Genomic DNA, 26582 nt, shown 5'->3' with positions numbered 1-26582 from the left:
ATGTACAATATTCAATTATGTTTCTATATGATGACAACAGCCAAATATATTTAATATGCCATAAACTATTGTTTTTTTTTAACAGTTTCACTAATTAATTCTAAATAATTTAATCTTTATGACACACCCCTCACTATTGTCATTGGTTGCACTAATTGCACTGTTTGTCTTCATAACCTGGTTCAAGTATTCATGACATTACCCTGAAGAAGGCACAGTGATGCCGAAACGTTGGTAAATACCCAATAAATTACTGGGAGTTTATATATGGAGTGTGCGACTCTCTTTATTTTGATAGTTTATTCGCCGTTAGTCAGCACCTCCACACAAACTAATCTTTCTGGGTGTGTGCCAGCTCATGTTTTTAATTCCAAACGTATTGCTCACCATATGTCTGCTGCAGAGGGACAAGTGAAGGCCATGAGAAAATTAGTTTCGATCAGACTCCCTACATAAAAAGGTGGAGAACAAGATACAAAGGAAAAGTACTAGTTTTGGCGCAAAAATAAGATTGCGTTATTGTCAAAATGTTATGATATATCGTCAAAAATAATATCCCGATATGTACTGTAACTGTATCGATTATTTTTACCCATCATTATGGAGTGGGTGGAGTAGAACGTGTTGCTGGATATTTAGACCAGAGTCCCCCATAACACCATGTATAGGATTCTACAGACCCCACTGAGTATTCCCAACACAAATTTTACATCGGCACATATAATACTTTTTTCTCTGTATTTATTGAACTTTGGAAATATGTTTGAAACCCCCATTTAATGCAAATGTCACTTAAAAATGAACAAGTATGAACCATTGTTGATGTTTTGACAATCCTTTTCATAAACAATATCATGAATAAATACAGGTTAATGACACTTTTCTACTATTACGTGGGGGGACTTTTATTTTTAACGTTTTCCAAAATTCCGTGAACGGATGTACTTTTCAAATGTTGCTGATGAGACGCTGGTCCAGTCTGGGACCTCAAAAACAGCTGGAATCTGGAACTGAGCCTAGAAAATAGTCGAAGACAAAACCTGGTCATTAGCTAACTGAGCTAAAAGGTATTGTAAACGAAAACAATTATTTGTTATAATATTATATATTAAGCTATATGAAATCGTGTTTGTTGAATACTTGTGTAGCTATCTGCATCCCTCTTTTTGATGACCCGATTCGTTTCCAACTGCTCGCTAGCTAACGTTAGCTAAAAGGCTAACCTGCTTGCCTTGAGATGCTGGAGTCGATGGTCATTCCACAGAATGGTGATACTTGCTCAATTAGCTAGCAGTCAGACCTTTTTTTCCCCATGTCAAATGTTCACTGCCTATACTGCGTGTTAATTAGCTTGCTAGTTAGGCATTTAACGTTTGATGTAACTAACGTTAGCTAGCTATTTGTTTTCCAAATGCCAGCCATCAAGCTAGCTAGCTAACTAGGGACTCCCTAAAAACACATCACTTCGTACGAATATATTTTCTTAGCAGGTTCGGGAAATATTTTTCGCTTACTACAAGCTTCACTCCGTTGATCTACGTGGGTGGAGTGGGATTTTTGTAGTAGGAGACCTTTTGTTAGTGTGCAACTGCAGCCTGCGATTCGGGGCGTTGCTGCATGTTCAGCAATGCCCCACGTCGAGCATCCCATTGGTTCCTTCATGAACACCGCCCATCGAGCGCCCGCATTTGTTCCTCAATGACTGCCAAGGTGTCGCCCGACAATGACTAGGGCGACACCATGTCCTAGCTAGCTAACCCCCCCCCCCCCCCTCCCTACCGAAAATTGTAATTTATTTTAGACTGGTCTAAAGTAGCATGATATGAAGGAAATGTAGTCTATTTCAGAAGAACAGAATAGCTTACTCTGAGTTGTCCTTATGTTAGGTCCTGATCTGACTTTGCCAAATAGCTGTGGGCTACTCTAGTTCATTTAGCAGACAAGATTTGCTTAGAATTCTGTGGCATTATTTTATAGCATGAAGAATGAGAAAAAAGAAGAAACCCAAACACTGCTCTTGATAGTATCGCTGCTCTTTAATAAGCTTTACTTATCATCAGTGTTTTCTAGAATACAATTGAAGGATACAATTGGACAAATCTGAATAAAATAGAAAGGATATTATCTCCAAGCGATTTGAGGGAGTGCGCACATACGGCTATTCTGTGTTGAGTGGTGAACAAAGAAATGGGTGTTGCTGTGTGCTTAATTTAGAGTTAATAATGTAACTTTAGTTGTTCTACAAATGTTGGGCTATATGTTTTGATGTTTAATACATTGTAAAGCTGCATGATGCGACTCTAATGATGATTTGAAAAAAGTTGCTTGAAAGGCATGAGCTCTGCTTAGTTTTTTTGCGCAGGCTGTACACACTTCATCAGTCACTCATTCACAATTTGACAAACACTTGATAATGCCTAGAATTTCACGGCAGCATCCCCTTTGTGTGGCCATAATGCACCCTAAAAGAATCCATGCCTTTTGCAGCCAGTGGCCGTTGTGCCCTTCTCCCTGAGTGCTGCGTGTTCGGTAGCACCTCACTAACATGGCTCTCCATCATGTGATCGGATCTTTCTCACAGGTACAAGTGAAGACAGACACATCAGGGACGCAACTGCGGGCGTCCTTATACAATTCCGAGGTGCATATTGAAGATATTGGAAGAACTTTCCACATTTACTTTTCGTCAGCCAACAAGATGAGTAGGCCTAACGGACAGCAAAAGCCCTAGCCCATGTCAATCTGTATCCCCCATAGTACAAAAGTCAACCTATTCTGTGTGAGATAAACATTTCCAAACATAGTCTGGGATAGTTGCAGGATGCGATAGGTCCTAAATTAATATAACCGCTAGCATCAAAAAACATTAATTACGCAATGTGGCTGACAGAACAGATCATAATGTTTAGCTTAAAATGTTGATAAACTATTAGGCTATTTCTTCACATAAGCTCAGCAATGCGCACATAGCAGTAGGCTATAAGCGCAAATGTTCCATTAGTGGGAAAACACCATTCTCAAAAGTGACCGCAAATGCAATTATGCATGTAATGCTTTTATTTAGGGATGGACCAGTATGACATTTTTTGGCCGATACGGATATCTGATATTTTCCTTGCCAAAAATACCCGATAACCGATATTAACATGTTTAGCGGACTTTTAAGCATTCTTGTATAGTTGAAACACACACACTGACCAAAACGTTATTTTGTTGGCATTTACCTATGTCCCCATCACCAGTCAAACATAATCAAAACGTATTTATTTCACTTACTTGCTGTGCTGTTTCGTTGTTCATTTGTTCAGTTATTTCATTCTCAACCAGGATTTCATCATACATGTCAAGCAGTGAAGTTTCAGCTCTGTCTGTCCGTGGCCTCTCTTCCTCGGTGCGCACTGTCACTGTGTCCGTTTCCATCTTGTCCAGCTGTGTATGTAACATTTCACGTAAACCCCGTTTCTTGTCTGCATCGAAGTAGCGGTCCTTGTACCTAGCATCGAGCATGGTGGCGACACAGTAAAGAGGCTCAGAGAGAAAACCACCTAATCGCTCGTTCACAGCCTCGAGTACTTTTGTAAGATTTAACCCCACTTCTGTGTCGACAGTATTGTTGAGCAGGCGTTTCAATGCCATGAGAGGGTATCACGTCTGCTGCAGACGCTGTTGATTAGCTTATTTCTCGAGTCAGTTGTTTGAATGGCGCTAGGAGTGTGTTTTTGTTTCAAACATGTTCTCAAATGCCATTGAAATGGCAGCAGTGATATGAGAACCAGCATATTCTTGAGCATGCAATACGGCTTTCCTCAGCATGCTCATGGGGCTGACATCGCTGGTTCAAATGTCAGGCTTGACACCTTAGCAAGTAGCATAACGAATTCCATTATCTTTGCCTTAATGGATTTCGCCTTTAGTTGTCTCACAGAATTTTTCTTACACTTTCAAATGACTGCTCAACTTGAACTTGTTTAGTTGTTGGAAGTGTGCGTATGTTTTTCTGCGTTTGTTTTGTGTAGCGCTGTATTTTTTGTGGCGTCATTACGTCATCTACTTACGTATGCACGTCAGCTATGACGTCGTTTTGCACATCAGCTTTAAGCTAGACATCGGGCCAATATTGGCATTTTTAGCTAATATCGTCCAATTCCGATATATGCTCACCAATTATATTGTGCATCCCTACTTTATGAAAGACAATTTTCCACCCCCATGCTAGTGGCTAATGCTTAGAAATGATAATCCCAGATGTTGTGTATCGCTTTGAGCCAATCAGGTTGCAGTCTGTTGTTTACCCAAGACTGAACGTAAGGCGCAACATCAGAAGGTAGCATTCCTAGACATTAGCCACTCTAGCACGGTGGTGAATATGGTGTTTCATAAAGAAAGTATGCCAGTTTTTCTCTGCCTTCTCCCCGTTATAAAGCTAGTTAAGGAGGAATGATGCCCCACTGGGGACACGAGTGTATTACTGGGAATGCACATTGAGCCTTGACTTCCCAGGCTAACCCAGTTTGATTTGATTTGCTGCTTGTGTATTCATTCATATATATCAGCTAAAAATAGAATGTTATCATGTTTTGGTCACAGAGTAAAAAAGCACATGGCTAGCTAGTTGTCTACAGTAGGTTCTACCATTTCACAATAGCCTATAATCACCTTTTTGGTGGATTCTTGTTGTTTGGTTTACTGTTTGAACAGTCGTTGAGATTATATTTGGTTAGTAATGCAAAATAGGCTACTTTGATGACTAGCCTATAGATCAGATCAAGGAACCAAGCGACAACACTGCCCCCTCAGCTGTCGGAAGGAATGTAGTAACATACTCAGGTAGTAAGAGTATGTTGAATGCCGGAGCATATGACCCTTTACTTGACCTCAGCCTAATTATCCTGACCTGCTACGTAAATTCTATTAACATGTTACGATAAAGTCACTTTCGGTCATAGCTGTATTGAAGTGGCATGTTTTAGGCTATTCCAGCTTGGGAACGGGACTTGGCGGTTATTACTAATTACCACAGCCACAAAATCAAAATGGTCTATATTGTAAAAATGTATGAAAACAAACATGATTTTTGGTCTTAATTTAAAGTTAGGGTTAGGCATACAGTTAACAGTGTGGTTAAGGTCAGGCTTAAGATCAGATTTTATGAAGTGACATTTTTGAAATAGACAGGGTTTATGACTTTATGGCTGTGGTAACTAGTGACAACCAGATTTAGCCTAGATAGCGTACTAGCCTGGGCAGCCGGTAGTGTGCGCTATAGATAGTGGAGATCCATAGCGCCCATTAGCGGCTTTCCAGGCTATTAATCAAATTTATTTTCAAATCAAATCAAATGTATTTATATAGCCCTTCATACATCAGCTGATATCTCAAAGTGCTGTACAGAAACCCAGCATAAAACCCCAAACAGCAAGCAATGCAGGTGTAGAAGCACGGTGGCTAGGAAAAACTCCCTAGAAAGGCCAAAACCTAGGAAGAGACCTAGAGAGGAACCAGGCTATGTGGGGTGGCCAGTCCTCTTCTGGCTGTGCCGGGTGGAGATTATAACAGAACATGGCCAAGATGTTCAAATGTTCATAAATGACCAGCATGGTCGAATAATAATAAGGCAGAACAGTTGAAACTGGAGCAGCAGCACGGCCAGGTGGACTGGGGACAGCAAGGAGTCATCATGTCAGGTAGTCCTGGGGCATGGTCCTAGGGCTCAGGTCCTCCGAGAGAGAGAAAGAAAGAGAGAAGGAGAGAATTAGAGAACACACACTTAGATTCACACAGGACACCGAATAGGACATGAGAAGTACTCCAGATATAACAAACTGACCCTAGCCCCCCGACACATAAACTACTATTAGCGGCTGGCCAGGCTATTATCTTGTTTTAAGATGGCACCGAAGAACATGGCTGTTGTTTTACATTCTCCCAACCAGTTGTGCTATTTTATTAATTTTTTTTGTGTAACTTATTTCTTAACTTATTGTGTACATAATGTTGCTGCTGGCAACATCCGCATCGAACTAAAGGCTGAACTAAAGAGCTGCCACTTTCAAGGAGCAGGAGCCTAATCAGGGCGCTAAGAAATCCCGCTATGCCCTCAGATGAACCATCAAACAAGCAAAGCGTCAATACAGGATTAAGATTGAATCCTACTACACCGGCTCTGACGCACGTTGGATGTGGCAGAGAACGGCGCTCAGAACCCAAAACAGCCAGAGGAATATCCGCCATTTTGGAGTCAACAAAGTTAGAAACAACACCATAAATATTCACTTACCTTTGATGATTTTCATCAGAAGGCACTCCCAGGAATCCCAGTTCGACAATAAATGACTGATTTGTTCCATAAAGATCCATAATTTATGTCCAAATAGTCACTTGTTGTTAGCGTGTTCAGCCCAGTCATCCATCTTCATGAGGCGCAGGCACTTCGTCCAGACAAAAACTCGAAATGTTCCGTTACAGTCCTTTAGAAACATGTCAAACGATGTATGGAATCAATCTTTAGGATGTGTTTAACATAAAACATCAATAATGTTCCAACCGGAGAATTCCTTTGTCTTCAGAAAAGCACTGGAACGAGAGGTAACTCTGTCGGGAGCGCGCGTCATGAGACCAAGGCACTCTGCCAGACCACTGACTCAGAGGTCTCATGAGCCCCTCCTTTATAGTAGAATCCTCCATTCAAGTTTCTAAAGACGATTGACATCTAGTGGAAGCCATAGGAAGTGCAACTTTATCCATATCGCAATGTGTATTCGGTAGGCCAAGCTTTGAAAAACTACAAACCTCAGATGTCCCACTTCCTGGTTGGATTTTTCTCAGGTTTTCGCCTGCCACATGAGTTCTGTTATACTCACAGACATAATTCAAACAGTTTTTGAAACTTCAGAGTGTTTTCTATCCAATACTAATAATAGTATGCATATGTTAGCATCTTGGATATAGTAGGAGGCAGTTCACTCTGGGCACACTATTCATCCAAAAGTGAAAATGCTGCCCCCTACCCCAAAAAGGTTAACATCAATGGGGCTGTAGTGGAGTGGGTTGAGCATTTTCAAGTTCCTTGCTGTCCACATCACCAACGAACTATCATGGTCCAAACATACCAAGACAGTTGTGAAGAGGGCACGACAAAACCTTTTAAATCTCAGGAGACTAAAAAGATTTGGCATGGGTCCCAGATCCTCAAAAGGTTTTACAGCTGCACCATCGAGAGCATCCTGACCGGTTGCATCACCGCCTGGTATGGCAACTACTCGGCATCTGAACGTAAGGTGCTACAGAGGGTAGTGCGAACGGCCCAGTACATTACTGGAGCCAAGCGTCCTGCCATCCAGGACCTATATAATAAGCGGTGTCAGAGAAAAGCCCATAAAATTGTCAGGGACTCCTGTCACTCAAGTCATAGACCGTTTTCTTTGCTACCGCATGGCAAGCGGTACAGGAGCGCCAAGTCTAGGACCAAGAGGCTCCTCAACAGCATCTACCCCAAGCCATAAGACTGCTGAACAATTAATAAAATCATCACTGAACAATTTACATTGACCCCCCCTCCCTCCCTCGTTGTTCATTGTCTATGCATAGTCACTTCACCCCACCTCCATGTACAAATTACCTCAACTAACCTGATCCCGCACACTGACTCTATACCGGTGCCCCCTGTATATAACCTCATTAGTTATCCTTATTGTGTTACTTTATTATTATTACTTTTTTATTATTACTTTTTATTTTAGTCTACTTGGTAAATATTTTCTTAACTCTTCTTGATCTGCACTGTTGGTTAACCTTTCTTGCACAGGCGTTCCACTAGCAACCCACCTCGACAACATCCGGTGAAATTGCAGAGCGCGAAATTCTAATTACAGAAATAGTCATATTTAACATTCATTAAAATATCCTTGAATTTGTGAAAAAAGCTTAACTTCTTGTTAATCCAGCTGCCAGATTTCAAAAAGGCTTTACAGCGGAAGCACACCATGCGATTATCTGAGAACAGCGCCCCGCACACAAAAGCATTTAAAAAACAATGTCAACCAGGCAGGTGCGCCACGAAAGTCAGAAATAGAGATTGAAATAAATGCCTTACCTTTGAAGATCTTCTTCTGTTGGCACTCCAAAACGTCCCAGTTACATCACAAATGGTCTTTTTCTTCGACAAAGTCCTTCTTTATATCCCCAAAAACCCAGTTTAGCTGGCGGACTTCATTCAATAATCCACCAGTTTCCCTCCTTCAAAATGCATACAAAATGAATCCCAAATGTTACCATAAACTTCTCCAAACAAGTCAAACAACGTTTATAATCAAACCTCAGGTACCCTAATATGTAAATAAACGATCAAATTTAATCCTCAGATTCGTTATTGTCTTTACCGGAGATAAACAACAAAGAACGCGCTCTCATCCACGGGCATGAAAACACTACAGCCAAAATGGGAGCCACTTAGAAAAACGATAAATTCTAGCTCATTTTTTCAAAAACAAGTCTGAAACTCTTTCTAAAGACTGTTGACATCTAGTGGAAGCCCTGGGAACTGCAATCTGGGACGTTTACCCTTCATGTTAACCATGACAGCCATTGGAAACAGTGGTAGGCTGATTTTGTTTTTCTGGGTGGTTTGTCCTCGGGTTTTCACCTGCCATATCAGTTCTGTTATACTCACAGACATTATTTTAACAGTTTTAGAAACTTTAGAGTGTATCCAAATCTACCAATTATATGCATATCCTAGCTTCTGGGCCTGAGTAACAGGAAGTTTACTTTGGGCATGCTTTTCATTGACATCAAAATACTGCCCCCTAGCCCAAATAGGTTTTAAGGGCTTGTAAGTAAGCATTTCAGGGTAAAGTCTTCACTTGTTGTATTCGGCGCATGTGACAAAGTTTGATTTGTAGCCCATTAACTAACCTAAAGTAGCAGGCATAAAATAAACGCCTGAATCTAGATCTCCTTCATACTGGTCTTGACTAGTATGTTTTCTTCTGCACTGTTCAATCGAACCAGTAAATGTAGAGGAGGAATTAAGATGTGTCGCCTTGTTAATGTCCAAAAGCAGAAGTTGTGTCATAAGCTTGCTTTTCATTTCCCCTGAAACCGGAACATCCGATTGTTGGAGACGCGGCAGAGGCTTGTAGACCATAAACCTAGCTAATTATTTTTGCTAATTGGGTTAAGGAAACAAAAATATAATTGCACTTATATTCAATCTGGGGTTCATATTCAGTGACATTTTAAATTATTGATATGTAGTGCATTCAGAAAGTATTCAGTCCCCTTGATTTTTTTCCACATTATCTCAAATGGATTAAGTAGATGTTTTTCCTTCACCAATCTTCAAACAATAACCCGTAATGACAAAGCAGAAACATGTTTTTAGAAACATTTACGCATTTATATTAAAAAAACATATGCAAATGTGATAAGTATTCAGGCCCTTTACTCAGTACTTTGTTGAAACACCTTTGGCAGCGATTACAGCCTTGAATCTTCTTGGGTATGACTCTACAAGCTTGGCACACCTGTATATGGTGTTCCATTCTTCTCTGCAGATCCTCTCCAGCTCTGTCAGGTTGGATGGGATGCGTCGCTGCACAGCTATTCTCAGGTCTCTCCAGAGATGTTCAATCGGGTTCAAGTCCGGGCTCTGGCTGGGCCACTCAAGGACATTCAGAGACTTGTCCCAAAGCCACTCCTATGTGTTCTTGGCTTTGTGCTTAAGGTCTTTGTCCTGTCCTGAGGTCCTAACCTGCTCCAGAGCGCTCTTCATCAAGGATCTCTCTGTGCATTGCTCTGTTCATCTTTCCCTCGATCCTGACTAGTCTACCAGTCCCTGCCGCTGAAATACATCCCCACAGCATGATGCTGCCACCACCATGCTTCACCGTAGGGATGGTGCCAGGTTTCCTCCAGATGTGTCTCTTGACATTCAGGCCAAAGAGTTCAATCTTGGTTTCATTTATCGGACCAGAGAATCTTGTTTCTCATGGTCTGAGATTCCTTTAGGTGCCTTTTGGCAAAATCCTAGTGGGCTCACTGCGATGGCGATCTGCGTTCTCCTTTTGGCGCATCACAGCCTGCTGAAGGTGAACACGGACAGCTTCCCATGTCTCCTCTGCGCGCCTGAACCAGTCGTCCACCGCAGGAACCTCGGTCTGACTCTGATGTCAAGGCGCCAGAACCGGCTGGTACCCCAGTACGCACTGGAAGGGAGAGAGGATAGTGGAGGAGTGGCGAAGTGAGTTCTGTGCCATCTCAGCCCAGGGCACAAAGCCGCCCACTCCCGCGGCCGGTCCTGGCAATGGGACCGCAGATACCTGCCCACATCCTGGTTTACTCTCTCCACCTGCCCATTACGCTCGGGGTAAGACCCTGAAGTAAGGCTGATCGAGACCCCCAGACGTTCCATGAACGCCTTCCAGACCCTAGACGTGAACTGGGGACCTCGATCAGACACTATATCCTCAGGCACCCCGTAGTGCCGGAAGAGGTTAAACAAGGCCTTCGCAGTCTGTAGGGCCGTATGGAGACCGTGCAGAGGGATGAGCGGACAGGACTTAGAGAAACGATCCACAACGACCAGGATCGCGGTGTTACCCTGTGAGAGTGGAAGATCAATCAGAAAATCCACCGACAGGTGCGACCAAGACCGTTGTGGAACTGGGCAGGTGCCTAGGAACCTTACACTGGGCGCACACCGAGCTGGAGGAAACATGAATCCTCACGTCCTTAGCCAAGGTAGACCACCAGTACCTCCCCCTCAAACAGCGCACTGTCCAACCGATCCCAGGATAATCAGAGGAGGGTGACGTGTGGGCCCAATAGATCAACCGGTCACGAACAGCAGACAATACATACAGACGCCCAGTGGGACACTGGCAGGGAGCGGGCTCTGCACGTAACGCCTGCTCAATGTCCGTGTCCAGCTCCCACACTACCGGCTCCACCAGGCAGGAGGCGTGGAGTATGAGAGTGGGATCCATGGGCCGCTCCTCTGTGTCATACAGCCGAGACAATACGTCTGCCTTCACGTTCTGGGAGCCTGGTCTGTAGTAAAGGGTAAACACAAAATGGGTGAAAAACATGGCCCACCTTGCCTGGCGAGGGATCAGTCTCCTCACTGCCCGGATGTACTCCAGATTACGTTGGTCAGTCCAGATGAGAAAAGGGTGTCTAGCCCCAACAAGCCAATGTCTCCACACCTTCAAGGCCTTGATGACATCCAACAGCTCCCGGTTCCCCGCGTCATAGTTTCGCTCTGTTGGGCTGAACTTCTTAGAGAAGAAGGCACAGGGGCGGCGCTTTGGTGGCTTACCCGAGCCCTGAGAGAGCACAACTCCTATCCCAGCCTCGGATGCGTCCATCTCCACTATGAACGCCAAAGAGGGATCTGGATGGGCCAGCACGGGAGCCGAGGTGAACAGAGCCCTCAAGTGACTAAAAGCCCTGTCCGCCTCAACTGACCTCTGCAAGCGTACCGAGCCCCCTTTCAGCAGTGAGGTAATGGGAGCCATTAAGTGACCAAAAGCCTGGATAAACCTCCGGTAGTAGTTGGCAAACCCTAAGAACCGCTGCACCTCCTTTACCGTGGTTGGAGTCGGCCAATTACACACGGCTGAAATGCGGTTACTAGAGCGAGAGCCAAATCGGCATGTTCAGGGGGAATGCGCATGGTGGAGACCTGGTCTGGACTCTCCATCGTAGTAGCACCAACGGAAACCCCTAAACACCTCCCCGAGCACTCTCGCGACCACCCCGTGAGAGCCCTCTGTGGCCAAGAAACAGTGGGGTTATGACAAGCTAACCAGGGTAGGCCTAGCACCACGGGAAATGCAGGAGAGTCAATAAGGAAGAGACTAATTCTCTCCTTGTGACCCCCCTGCGTCACCATGCACAGAGGAGCGGTGACCTCCCTAATCAACCCTGACCCTAATGGTCGACTATCTAAGGCGTGAACAGGGAAGGGCACAGCCACGGGAACAATGGGGATCCCTAAACTATGGGCAAACGCTCTATCAATAAAATTCCCAGCCGCGCCTGAATCGACGAGCGCCTTATGCTGGGAATGCGGGGAAAACTCTGGGAAAGTGACATACACAAACATATGTACAACAGAGGGCTCTGGGTCAGAATGGTGCCGGCTCACATGGGGTAGCGCCAGAGCCAATATACTGGTTAACTATTATGCATATAGCAACAAAGGGAAAGGTGCCAATTCTACAGGACACTGAAGATTGTTTCAGAACTGCGGACAGCGACCATATCCAAAATAATATTTGATTTATTAGTGTAGCACCATTATTTTTTACATAATACAACCATATACAATTTCAGTATCACATGTCTTACAGTGATGGGCTTTGCCATCTCCGCAGCCTCCGCAATAGATTAGTCCATTGAGACAGGTGCGAATCAGACGGGTGTCTTGTGCACCATGAAAAAGTAATCATAATTGCGACTGCTTGACTAAAGAAATCTGTCGACCAACAGCCTATCGACCAATCAATCAACCAGTCAACTAAATGGGGTCAACCCTAAACACTGCACAGCTAGTCACATTACGTTGAACAGTCTAAGTGAGTCACCTAAAGGATGTAGCCTGTAGACATTGATCAGCTTTGTTGGATGACTTTTGGATCAAGACAGTTCAAACAGCCACTCTAGGTCATAGAAACTTGGTCATCAGGAAGCAAGAAGTGGCCTATAGTCAATAGTGTGTCCCAAATGGCATCCTATTGCCTATATAGTACCCTATGGGCCCTGTTCAAAAGTAGTGCACGCAATATGGAAAAGGGTGCTATTTAAGACACGGTCCAGATCTATAAATCACAAAGTTGTCTTTACTTAGGCTGTAAATGAATGTGGAATGCTAATATCAGGCTTTATCAAACAGGTTGCTTCTCACTAGGGTGTCAAGAATAATGCTGACTGAAGATGGATGCTCCTGAGTACTTGGATTTGGATGAGATTGACTTCACTGATGATTCAGTGGTGAGTAAAAGTCCAAAACTCAGGTTGTTCTACAGTAAATAGTTACACACCATCTGGCTATGCCAGGGGATGTAATATAGTCTATGGGGCAGTTTCCTGGACACAGATTAAACCTAATCTCCATTGAGTTTGCTTTTTAGTCCAGGACTAGTCTTAATCTGTGTCGTCTGGGGAAACCACCTCTATATGGAGTACTTTCTAGGCTACAGTTGGCTAAATTAATATTTCAATGTAATAAGCACTTATAGACAAACATGTTGATGGTCTCTTCCCTGTAAAAGTATTCTGTGACATCCTTGAAGAACATTCCAGAGCTGTCCAGAAGAAACGATGGTCAGGGAGAAGAAAGACAAGGTGTGGCCTGTAGGCTATTATTGCAAATGTATTTTTTTTAAATGAATGTCTTATTATTTTGTAGCACTACAGGTAGCCTAAATGGCAGATAGAAACGTTTTTGTTTTATTTTACCATCTTTAGCCCCAGCCATCAACTGGAGCCGTGGTGTGTCGTCACATAGTGGCGGTGGAATCAAGCCGACCGGCATCGCCGACGTCCACAGCAAATTCCGGCCTGTGAAGAGGGTCTCGCCACTCAAACATCAACCGGAGACCTCTGACAATGAGAGTGACAATGAGGCTCAGGCTCACAATGGGGAAGGCAGCAGCAAAGAAGAAGCCTCAGACAAAACACCTGCAGCCTGCGAAGGCCAGGGATTTAAAGCCAAGAGCCTGGGAACCGGAGGAGCTCTTTTTGGGGAGCTGGAGCACTACGACCTGGACATGGATGAGATACTGGACGTGCCTTACATTAAATCCAGCCAACATGTCTCTACCCTTCCCAGAGTTCCCCATGACAAAAGGACGGTGGGCGGCGGTGGCAACGCCAGTGACAGGTGCCACGGCGTTAAGACCTCAACACTTACCCACCCTGAGAGCCTTGCAAGTGTCACCCAGTACTGTATGCTTTCGCCCGTCAAATGGTCTGATATGAGGAAGTTGAAATCTCTGGACCCGGACAATCACCGGCCACCCGCTGGGGGCTATGACCACTCAACACCAGGATCACTTAGCAGTTCCTCTGCCTCAGACATGGATAAACTTTTAGCCAACAGGGCCTACCCAGAGACACAGGCACACAAGACAGGGGCTGACACCCCTGGGAGCAGCCAGGCTATGATGTTCCCCCTCCAGGGCTGTGCTGGGTCTAGGCAGGACAGCAGTAAGACCTGGAACGGTACAAGACTGCACGGAGAGTGTGATGACGAGACCAAGAAATCCCAGAACATCATCAATATCATCCGAGAGGGGCAGATCTCTCTGTTGGTAAGTCAACAGTATGGGGAAAAGCCATAACAATATAGTTTTAGGCTATATGAACAATACCATTTTGTATCAGCAACTCACTGAGTGTTATTCCTGGTGTTCTCTGTCCATAGCCTCACCTGGCCGCTGATAACCTGGAGCTGATCCAGGACGAGGAGGGGAACAACCTGCTCCACATCTCTGCGTCCCAGGGCCACGCTGACTGCCTGCAGCACCTCACCTCCCTCATGGGAGAGGACTGCCTCAACGAGCGCAACAACCACCAGCTTACACCTGCTGGGCTCGGGGTGAAGGTGAGTGAGGGGTTAGAGGACAGGTGAGAGATTGGGTTAGGGCCTCTAGAAAACGTAACTTGTGGACATGGCGAATCAACCATGTCCAATCATGTCCACCTACCATGTCAACCAAGGCAGATGTCTAGGTTTCATTCTAAATGGCACCCTATGGGCCCTAGTCTAAAGTACTGCGCTATATAGTGAAAAGGGTGCCATTTGGAACGAATGCCTACTAGAGTTGGTTGGTAGTTAAGACCTTGATATTCCTGTGGGGAAGGATGACACCATGTCTCTGGCTGTGCAAGTCTGGGTTTTGGATACCCGTCTGTATTTTTTAAATTTACCCTCTTTCATTCCTTGTCTTCAATAAAAGAGCATCAGGACAGTATCTATATCAAACTGATCTACATAATAACTTGTGCGTGTTTGCGTGCAGAACGGCCATTTGGAGTGTGTGCGCTGGATGGTGAGTGAGACAGAGGCCATCGCCGAGCTAAGCTGTAGCCGAGAGCACCCCAGTCTCATCCACTACGCAGCCCGCTACGGACAGGTGAGGGAGACGCACACCATTTTATAACCCTATCATTGGGGAAATCTAACTATTAGAATTTTAGCAACCATGAAATGGCGGAGCGATTTCTGCGTAGTGCATCTTTTAAGTGTGGAAATTAGAGGTCGACCGATTATGATTTTTCAACGCCGATACCGATTATTGGAGGACCAAAAAAGCCAATGCCGATTTAAAAAAATAATAATAATAATAATAATAATAATTTTTTTTAAATATTTAAACAAATATAATTATTTATTTATTTGTAATAATGACAATTGCAACAATACTGAATGAACACTTATTTTAACTTAATATTATACATCAATAAAAATCAATTTCGCCTCAAATAATAATGAAACATGTTCAATTTGGTTTAAATAATGCAAAAACAAAGTGTTGGAGAAGTAAAAGTACAACGTTTGAGTTCCTTGCTCAGAACATGAGAACATATGAAAGTTAGTGGTTCCTTTCAACATGAGACTTCAATATTCCAAGGTAAGAGGTTTTAGGTTGTAGTTAATATAGTATTTATAGGACTATTTCTCTCTATACCATTTGTATTTCATATACCTTTGACTATGGGATGTTCTTATAGGCACTATAGTATTGCCAGTGTAACAGTATAGCTTTCGTCCCTCTCCTCACACCTACCTGGGCTCGAACCAGGAACACATCGACAACAGCCACACTCGAAGCAGCATTACCCATCGCTCTACAAAAGCCGCGGCCCTTGCAGTGCAAGGGGAATAACTACTCCAAGTCTCAGAGCGAGTGACGTTTGAAACGCTATTAGCGCACACCCAGCTAACTAGCTAGCCATTTCACATCGGTTACACCAGCCATTAGGCTGATAGTCTTGAAGTCATAAACAGCGCTGTGCTTGCGAAGAGCTGCTGGCAAAACACACGACAGTGCTGTTTGAATGAATGCTTACGAGCCTGCTGCTGCCTACCATCGCTCAGTCAGACTGCTCTATCAAATCATAGACTTAATTATAACATAATAACACACAGAAATACGAGCCTTTGGTCATTAACCTCTTTGATCTCTAGGGGCGCTATTTCATTTTTGGATAAAAAACGTTCCCGTTTTAAGCGCGATATTTTGTCACGAAAAGATGCTCGACTATGCATATTATTGACAGTTTTTGAAAGAAAACACTCTGAAGTTTCAGAATCTGCAAAGATATTGTCTGTAAGTGCCCCAGAACTCATTCTACAGGCGAAACCAAGATGATGCGTCAACCAGGAAATGAGCAGATTTCTGAAGCTCTGTTTTCCATTGTCTCCTTATATGGCTGTGATTGCGCAAGGAATGAGCCTACACTTTCTGTCGTTCTCCCAAGGCGTTAGCAGCATTGTGACGTATTTGTAGGCATATCATTGGAAGATTGACCATAAGAGACTACAGTTTCCAAGTGTCCGCCTGGTGTCCCTGCGTCGAAATTGGAGCGTAAAGCCAGGTGCAATTATTTTTCCATTTGAGAGCAAGGAGAAACCAGGCTTCCAGGAAGGATATATCATTGAAGAGATATGTGTAAAAACACCTTGAGGATTGATTCTAAACCACATTTGCCATGTTTCAGTCGATATTATGGAGTTAATTTGGAAAAAAGTTCGCGTTTTGAGGGCTGAATTTTCGTTTTTTTTTTTTTTTTTTTTTGGGTAGCCAAATGTGATGTACAAAACGGAGCTATTTCTAATACGCAAAGAATATTTTTGGAAAAACTGAGCATCTGCTATCTAACTGAGAGTCTCCTCATTGAAAACATCAGAAGTTCTTCAAAGGTAAGTTATTTTATTTGAAGGCTTTACTTGTTTTTGTGATAGTTGCCTGCTAAATGCTAACGCTAATGCTAACGCTAAATGCTACGCTAGCTAGCTACTGTTACACAAATGATTGTTTTCCTATGGTTGAAAAGCATATTTTGAAAATCTGAGATGACAGTGTTGTTAACAAAAGGCTAAGCTTGAGAGATAGCATATTTATTTCATTTCATTTGCGATTTTCATGAATAGTTAACGTTGCGTTATGGTAATGAGCTTAGGTCTATAAATAGAATCCCGGATCCGGGTTTGGTCGTCGCAACAGGTTAATATGGTCGAATCCAGAAACTATCATTTCGAAAACAAAACGTTTATTATTTCAGTGAAATACTTAACCGTTCTGTATTTTATCTAACGGGTGGCATCCCTAAGTCTAAATATTCTTGTTACATTGCACAACCGTCAATGTTATGTCATAATTACGTAAAATTCTGGCAAATTAGTTCACAATGGTGCCAGGCTGCCCAAACTGTTGCATATACACTGACTCTGTGTCCAATAAACGCAAGAGAAATGACACAATTTCACCTGGTTAATATTGCCTGCTAACCTGGATTTCTTTTAGCTAAATATGCAGGTTTAAAAATATTTACTTCTTTGTTTTGATTTTAAGAAAGGCATTGGTGTTTATGGTTAGGTACAGTCGTCCAACGATTGTGCTTTTTTCACAAATGCGCTTTTGTTAAATCATCCCCCAGCGTTGCAACGATTATATGCAACGCAGGACACGCTAGATAAACGAGTAATATCATCAACCATGTGTAGTTATAACTAGTGATTATGATTGATTGATTTGTTTTTTATAAGATAAGTTTAATGCTAGCTAGCAACTTACCGTGGTTTCTACTGCATTTGCGTAACAGGCAGGCTCCTCGTGGAGTGCAATGAGAGGCAGGTGGTTAGAGCGTTGGACTAGTTAACTGTAAGGTTGCAAGATTGGATCCCCCGAGCTGACAAGGTGAAAATCTGTCATTCTGCCCCTGAACAAGGCAGTTAACCCACCGTTCCTAGGCCGTCATTGAAAATAAGAACATGTTCTTAACTGACTTGCCTAGTTAAATAAAGGTATCAAAATAAATAATTAGAAACTGCAAAATCGGCGCCCAAAAATACCGATTTCCGATTGTTATGAAAACTTGAAATTGGCCCTAATTAATCGGCCATTCCGATTAATCGGTCGACCTCTAGTGGAAATATATACACTATATTGCAGTGTGGTCACCACTGCAGCATTTCTGTTACCGCAATATCTATCCACACTTAGTATTGTATAGTATGACTTTTGAATCCCATTTTCTTTAATCTTTTTTTGTGTATATTTTGTCCTTTTGGATGTTCATGATCTCTCTTTTAGGAAAAGGTTCTGCTGTGGCTGCTCCAATTCATGCAAGAGCAAGCCATTTCTCTGGACGAAGTGGACCAGTACGGAAACAGTGCAGTGCATGTAGCTGCTCAGTACGGCCATCTCACTTGCATTCAGGTATGTGGCCTTCTGTGGCTGTTGGTAAAGCATGGCGCCTTCGAACAAGGTATGGTAGTAGGTGCTAGGCGCACCGGTTTATGTCAAGAACTGAAATGCTGCTGGGTTTTTCACACTCAACTGTTTGCCGTGTGCTTCAAGAATGTTATTTTTGAAGATATTGATTCTTTGGCTCCCCAAAGAATATATATATACATACTGAACAGAAATATAAATGCAACATGCAACAATTTCAAAGATTTTACTGAGTAAGAAATGTTTCCACTAGACCATAGTCTATGGATTTCACATGACTGGGCAGGGTAGCGCAGCCATTGGTGGGCCTGGGAGGGTATAGGCCAGGAGATGCTAAATATATTGATGTTAATTCATGTTCAATTACCGTGAGACCGGAAGTTATTTGCTTGACAATCACCGGCTGATAAAATTTTGTGACTGCCGTTATGTCGTTATTAAAGATTGAAAAAAGCAAGGGGCCTAAACAGCTACTCTGGGGAATTCCTGATTCTATCTGGATTATGTTTGAGAGGCTTCCATTAAAGAACACCCTCTGTTCTGTTAGTCAAGTAACTCTTTATCCACATTATAGCAGTGGGTGTAAAGCAATAACACGTACGTTTTTCCAGCAGCAGAATGATCGATAATGTTAACAACATGTCAACACCTCTAACAAGACAGCACCCACAATCATTTGATCAATTTCTCTCAGCCAATCATCAGTAATTTGTGTAAGTGTTGTGCTTGTTGCGTGTCCTTCCCTATAAGTGTGCTGAAAGTCTGTTGTCAATTTGTGTACTGTGAAATAACATTGTATCTGGTCAAACACAATTTTTTTCCAGAAGTTTACTAAGGGTTGGTAACAGGCTGATTGGTCAGCTATTTGAGCCAGTAAAGGGGGCGTTACTATTCTTGGGTAGCAGAATGACTTTAGCTTCCCTCCAGGCCTGAGGGAACACATTTTCTAGTAGGCTTAAATTAAAGATGTGGCAAATAGGAGTGGCAATATCGTCAGCTATGATCCTCAGTAATTTTCCATCCAGATTGTCAGACACCGGTGGCTTGTCATTGTTGATGGACAACAATACTTTTTTCACCTCTTCCACACTGAGTTCAAAAATACAATTCTTGTCTTTCATAATTTGGTCAGATTATACTTGGATGTGTTGTGGTCAGCATTTGTTGCTGGTATGTCATCCCCAAGTGTGCTTATCTTGCCAATGGAAAAAGTAATTAAAGTAGTTAGCAATATCAGTGGGCTTTGTGATAAATGAGCCATCTGATCCAATGATGGCGCCGAGTTGGCTTTTTTTGTTTTCATTTAAGGTGCCCCAAAGCTTTTTACTATCATTTTTTTATATAATTTTTCTTTGTTTCATAAGTTTATTTTTATTTACTTTAGTCACATGATTTCTTAATTTGTAGTACATTTGCCAACCAGACTTATTTGCCATACTTTTGCCTCATCCCTCTCAACCATACAATTTTTTAATTCCTCTTTGGTCCAAGAGGATCGAACAATTTTTACAGTCATTTTATTACTGGATGCATGCTTATTAGTAACTGGAATAAGCAATGTCGTAAATGTGTCAAGTGCAGCGTCTGGTTGTTCCTGGCTTGCTGAATCAACAGCAGGATACAAATCAGGAGAAATATATCCGCTCGTTCTATTGTGCCCTTGTCTATAAAAGAGAGGATCTGGACTTTAGACTGTGCTTTTACAAAATAGAATGAGGATGCGGGGCCGGCTGTTGATTCAGCAAGCCAGACGTATCAAAGTACGGTCGGTCGGTGACCACATTAACTATGTTTCAGAGAGACAAGCTGGGCCTAGGAAACATTGAAAACACTGTTTTACTTTGTTTCTGCACTTCTATGTACGTTAGATAATACAGATTTCAATTGCATGTTTTGTTGTTAAACTAAGTTGTTTTAGAGGAAGAATACTGGACGATAAGGACATTTGTAAATGTACTTTTTGGATGTTTGCCCATCCGTTTGCACTAAATGCTTTCTGTACCATTTTCTTGAACAGCTATTCATTATTCTGGTAAGGCTTCAATGCCATTTCAGACACTACTAACAGCCGATAGGTCTTTGTTTGGAGCTCCTACTACATGAACTGACAAAGCAGCATGTCTTTCTTTCCTCAGACCCTGGTGGAGTACGGCTCCAACGTCACCGTGCAGAACCAGGGCGGCGAGAGGCCTTCCCAGAGCGCCGAACGGCAGGGCCACACCACCTGCGCCCGCTACCTGGTGGTGGTGGAGACGTGCATGTCGCTGGCCTCCCAGGTGGTCAAGCTCACCAAGCAGCTCAACGAGTGAGTGGGAGGTTCCTGTCTGACTCTTTTGATCTGTCCCAAAAAGCATCCTATTGCATACATAGTGCACTACTTTTGACCAGAGGCCTATGGGTCCTGGTCAAAAGGAGTTCCCTATATAGGGAGCAGGGTGTTATTCAGGATGCGGCCTTTAACTCACCTCAGATTACTTGTGTTTTCTGAAATTATTCCCTATATAGTACTATTAGCTCTGGATTAGTTCTGGATTTGAGTCACATGACTTGGACTCGAGTCTTGAGACTCGACTTAATAGAAAAGAAAATAACTTAATACTTGATTTGGACTCTCAAGACTTGAGACTGATGACTTGAAATTATCCGGCCAGGTTTTGTAACATTTTGTCACTCATTGTGGCACAGAGTCTCCGTGGATCACTCTCCATGCAGTCAGAGACAGTAGCCACAGCATCACCTTAGCAAAAAAGGCAACAGATTGGCTAGTGAAATTCACACTCGACCCTCACCCTCGACACAGGTCAGGTGAGCTAGCGAACAGATTGCTGATTTGCTGTACAGGTGCAGCGCAAACATGAAATGGTAGTGAGAGAGGATTGCCATAATAAATAAATATGCATCTCCCCAAAAAATTGGTGATCAAGAATATTAACTGCCGACAGCCTAGTGGTGAAGAACGTTGGGCCAGTAACAGAAAGGCTGTTGGTTCGAGTCCTCGAGCTGACTAGGTGAAAAATCTGTCTGCCCTTGAGCAAGGCACTTAACCCAAATTGCTCCTGTAAGTCGCTCTGGATAAGTGCATCTGTTAAGTAATTCAAATGTAAATGAAAGTTCACCAGCAATGGGGCATCAAGGAACAATTAATAGCATAGGCTTACTGGTCTTTTGGTATGTCAAAATTGCTTAAAATGTATAGTTTACTTATGAATCTTGCATTTGGAATTTGATGTTAAAATTCATTATTACTGTGGCGCAATTCTCGCCAGTGTAGAGAGCTTTGTTTTCTTGTTGAAATGGTTGCTGTTACTTTCACATGTTTTAAATGCATACATGGTAAATCTATATTTAATCTAATCCGACAATAATTGCTAGTGTTTCATCATTCCATGCCCGTACTGTTTATTGCAACACTTGGACTTTTCTATTTGATACGATACATTTTAATTTAACATTTCTTACACTCTGAGGCGGCGCAAGGTTTATTGTTCACATGAGCGTTTGTGAAACTCATGTGGTGGAAGTTCTGTTTCTTTAATTCAATGTATCGTTTCTCATATTTCCCTGTTTATGTCGGAGTTCCGTGTGTCTGTGTCCTATGTCTCATTCTGGTTGCGCCCACCTCAGTGCCTATTCTAGGCTACGTGGACTGTGTGCCACACTTTGGAGTCAGTACGTTGCACAAGAGAGAATTATTGTTCCATGTATGAATGTTGATGAAATATTATTAATAATCAATAAGTCTGATGAAGACGTATGTACCATTGTTACAACACTTGTTACTCGAATAATAGGGACTTGGTCTCACCTCTGGCTATCAGTGCACTTCGTCTATGGTCAGAAGTAGTGCACTACATGGGGAATAGGGTGCCATTTGGGATGCACATAAACCTAGTCTTTACACCAATGTGGATAAAAATAAATAATAATTTCTTTAAAAGGGTGTAATAACCGCAGTAATTCAGAAAATGTACATTTTTAGCATGCAAACTTCTTCTATACAGCGTTTTGGAAATGGAGATGCACTGAGGATTTTCTGGAGGTTAATTTTTATGAATCAATGTTTTAAAAATGAAGATTTCCTTAGCTGGTTAATTTATCTTGAATGCATGTCAGTGTTATCATTATATATTGTTCCAAAAAATTTCAGACAAGCAACAAAGACGAATGCTCTACAGAATCAAGTTCAGCTACACCTGGATCCCTTAAAAGCAGAGGGAACTTTGCCACGATCGCCCAGGTCTGATCTTCCACCACATACTGTACTGTACACCATTCACCGTCTACACATTGATTACAAGCACGTACATGTAAATTAAATATTTCCAAATCAGTCATTTCTGTCTTTTTGATGATCAGCTCCCATGTCCCGTCTGTGGAGGCGTGGCCTGAGATGACCCTGACCGCAGAGGGGACCCCCGGGGATGGCCACTGGATCCTGAGGCAGAGGAGCGTCGACTCAGACACCGTCCTGCGCCAACTACTGGGTAAAGACATCTCAGACAAGGTGTGCACCAAGGAGAAGCTGTCCCTGGAGTTCCAGGAGGGCTCCAAAGCGGGGCCTCCTAGTCTGAACGGGGCCAACCCTGGGCCCCTGCGCAGGATGGGGGTGGTGGAAAGACGGGAGCTGAAGCTGGCCAGACTCAAGCAGATCATGCAGCGCTCTCTCAGCGAGTCCGACTCGGACACCTACCCCCCTGAAGAGGCCAAACATGGGCCCCCCCCAGGAGTGCGCCTAGAGAGACCCAGCCACCTGCCCATTGCAGAGAGCGAGGAACCTGTCGGCAGCCTGCATCTGGGCATGAAGAAGCACACCTCGACCACCGAGCACAAGTCAGCTTTCACCCTCAGCACCTCCAAGTCCATGGATGGATACCCCTCGCCCACATCGGACAAAAGCGAGCTTGACGCTGACGGGAAACCGGAGGCCGGTGGAGATTTCCCCGACTACAACAATGGACAAAAAATCACGACGAGCCCCAAAAGTGCACTCAAATCGCCTACCTCTCGAAGGAAGACCTCCCAGAACCTGAAACTGAGGGTGACCTTTGATGAGCAGGTGGTTCACAAGACGGGGCTACCAGAGAGTGAGCCGCCCAAGGGTGCCCACAGTAAAGAAGGAGCCGGAGGTAGGACTCCCACAGGGTCTGAGACGGTGAAGCGCCCGTTCGGGACATTCCGCTCCCTAATGGAATCGCTGAGTGGAAATCAGAACAGCAACAATAATAATGTCCAATCGTCTCCCTCTGTCAAACAGTCAAGCTGTGGTGTGTCCCAGGGCTCGCCTGGCAGGAAAACTGAGGTTAAAACCAGTCCATGTGGGCACTCCAAGGGCAAGAGCAAAGCTAGTGCTGTTTAGGGGCCTTTGTTTGTTTTTTTAAAGGACACAATAAAAAGCATTGTACTTTCTCTCACAGTATTTGATCAACTTGACAATTTATCTGTAACTGAAGTGTCCTCTGAAGTATCCAATACAATTGTATTAGAGTATGTATACTTATGCACACACAGTTATACCATTGGTAAAACAATCTGTGGTTTTTCTCATGCACTTAATGTGCACTAGCACAAAGCGTATACACTGAATTAAAAATATAAACGCAACATGCAACAATTTCAAAGATTTTACTGAGTTACTGTTCTTATAAGGAAATCACTCAATTGAAATGAATTCATTTGGCACTAATCTATGAATTTCACATGACTGGGAATAGAGATATGCATCTGTTGGTCACGGATACCTTAAAAAAAGGGTAGGGGCGTGGATCTGGTTTAACCACAATTTGCCTCATGCAGTGTGACATCTCCTTCACATAGAGTTGATCAGGCAGTTGATTGTAGCCTGTGGAATGTTGTCCAACTCCTCTTCAATGGCTGTGCGAAGTTGCTGGAAATTGGCGGGACATGGAACATGCTGTCGATCCAGTGCATCCGAAACATGCTAAATGGGTGACATGTCTGGTGAGTATGCAGACCATGGAAGAACTGGGACAGCTTCCAGGAATTGTGTACAGATCCTTGTGACATGGGGCTGTTCATTATCATGCTGAAACATGAGGTGATGGCAGTGGATGAATGGCACGACAATGGGCCTCAGAATCTCGTCACGGTATCTGCATTCAAACTGCCATCGATAAAATGCAGTTGTGTTCATTGTTCATTCATTCATCTTATGCCTGCCCATATAATAACCCCACCTCAACCATGGTGCACTGTTCACAACGTTGACATCAGCAAAACGCTCGCACACACAACACCATGCACAGCTGAAACCGGGATTCATCCGTGAAGAGCACACATCTCCAGCTTGCCAGTGGCCATCGAAGTTGAGCATGTGCTCACTGAAGTCGGTTACGACACCAAACTGCAGTCCGGTCAAGTCCCTAGTGAGAATGAGCATGCAGATGAGCTTCCCTGAGACGGTTTCTGACAGTTAGTGCTGAAACTCTTTAGTTGTGGGCTCCTGAGTGGCGCAGTGGTCTAAGGCACTGCATCTCAGTGCTAGAGGTGTCACTACAGACCCTGTTTCAATTCCAGGCTGTATCAAAACTGGCCGTGATTGGGAGTCCCATAGGGCGGCGCACAATTGTCCCAGCGCCGTTCTGGTTAGGGTTTGGCCAGGGTAGGTCGTCATTGTAAATAAGAATTTGTTCTTAACTGACTTGCCTAGTTAAGTAATGGTTAAATAAAAAACATCTGCTGCCGGGGTGGCTGATCTCAGATGATCCCACAGGTGAAGAAGCCGAACATGAAGGTCCTTGGCTGGCATGGTTACACATGGTCTGTGTTTGTGAGGCGTACTGACAAATTCTCTAAAAGGATGTCAGAGGCGCCTTATGGTAAATAAATTAACAGTAAATTGTCAGGGAACAGCTCTAGTGGACATTCCTGCAGTTAGCTTGCCAATTGTACGCTCCCTCAGAACTTGAAACATCTGTGGCATTGTGTTGCGTGACAACTGCGCATTTTAGTGAACTTTTGTCCCCAGCACAAGGTGCACCTGTGTAATGATCATGCTGTTTAATCAGCTTCTTGATATGCCTCCCCTGTAAGGTAGATAGATTATCTTGGCAAAGGGGAAATGCTCACTAACAAGGATGTAAACAAATTTGTGCTTTTTTCTTCTTTTTTTTTAGAAATAAGCTTTTTGTGCATATGGAACATTTCTGGGATCTTTTATTTCAGCTGATGAAACATGAGACCAACACTACATTTTGCGTTTATGTTTTAGTTCAGTGTATTTGCAACCACTATATATTTAAAGCTTCCTTCACATCACTTCTAGTAATTCGTAGTTTCATTATCTATGCAGTGGTTGGTTATTGCCAATATTTGAGTTCCTGTCTGTATCAGTGACATGTATTGATGAGAGGTTTGAATGCAGTGATTTAATATAACCACACTTTGAGAATGAGGACACGTGTCCTTTTCTAATTATGATAGCATTGTTAGGGCTCTGGTGGAATATAAATGGTTGATCATGTTTTTTGTTCTTATCTTTGGTGTAACACACATTTGACAAAATGTCAAACGATGAATTTGACACTTCCTTCAGTACAAATGCAATAGTTGCTCTAGTCTATGTGCGGTGTTAAACCTAAAGTGTATTTTACATTTTGTAAAAGAGTTGTTAGGTTTTGTATGCACAAAGACGGAATTAACCAAATGTTGATGATGCTTTGCGCCCTCCCACTAGTTACGACAAACTCTGAGCTGAAATAAACCATTACTTGTCTTCTGTCTCCTGTTTGTCTGTATGATTCTGTGGATTCAAAACAAGTCTGAAATTGTTACGGTTTGAAACATTACCTGGGTCATTCTCAGATGTTAGTCCAAATGCAGTCATGAGTCAGTATTGGCTCACCACAATCCATAATCAAGATAAAATGCCATCATGATGAGGTAATACAGAGTTATTACACATGTAATGTAAGTTGTGTCCCCCCAAGTATTCAATTTGAGTAACTTGATTTTCCTGTGCAGGGAATGTCTTGTGGGGTGTGGTTCATAAAACAAAAATACAGTACATACAGGAACAGGAAATAAAGGAGTCCATTAAATTGAGCCCATTCAATCATTTCTTAGCAAGCATAGTTAAAGATGACTACTCTACGTTAAGGA

At 43.1% G+C, this 26582-nt stretch overlaps 1 protein-coding gene across 5 annotated transcripts; it reads left to right on the top strand.

The window, feature by feature from the left end:
* The first annotated feature begins 954 nt into the window (after nt 1–954).
* LOC139411273 (synuclein, alpha interacting protein) lies at nt 955–25592 on the top strand. 5 transcript variants are annotated; one of them, XR_011634590.1, is made up of 11 exons: nt 955–1067; nt 12896–12993; nt 13275–13347; nt 13471–14315; nt 14429–14608; nt 15027–15140; nt 18324–18449; nt 20600–20769; nt 22612–22701; nt 22821–24807; nt 25195–25592. XR_011634590.1 is itself a non-coding variant. In XM_071157338.1 (10 exons), the coding sequence occupies exons 2-10, from the start codon at nt 12937–12939 to the stop codon at nt 23818–23820; spliced, it is 2655 nt and encodes an 884-aa protein (XP_071013439.1). In that variant the 5' UTR covers nt 966–1067; nt 12896–12936; the 3' UTR covers nt 23821–25592. The 5 variants fall into 5 exon arrangements, 3 of the variants coding, with proteins under 3 accessions (XP_071013439.1, XP_071013441.1, XP_071013440.1); XR_011634591.1 differs by having other exon boundaries at nt 968–1067; nt 13296–13347; XM_071157338.1 differs by having other exon boundaries at nt 966–1067; nt 22821–25592.
* The last annotated feature ends 990 nt before the right edge of the window (nt 25593–26582 follow it).

The sequence above is a fragment of the Oncorhynchus clarkii genome, chromosome 6 (assembly GCF_045791955.1).
Source record: "Oncorhynchus clarkii lewisi isolate Uvic-CL-2024 chromosome 6, UVic_Ocla_1.0, whole genome shotgun sequence".
Taxonomy (NCBI): domain Eukaryota; kingdom Metazoa; phylum Chordata; class Actinopteri; order Salmoniformes; family Salmonidae; genus Oncorhynchus; species Oncorhynchus clarkii.
The sequence above is the reverse complement of the archived record's forward strand: the minus strand, read 5'-3'. Positions and strand labels throughout refer to the sequence as shown.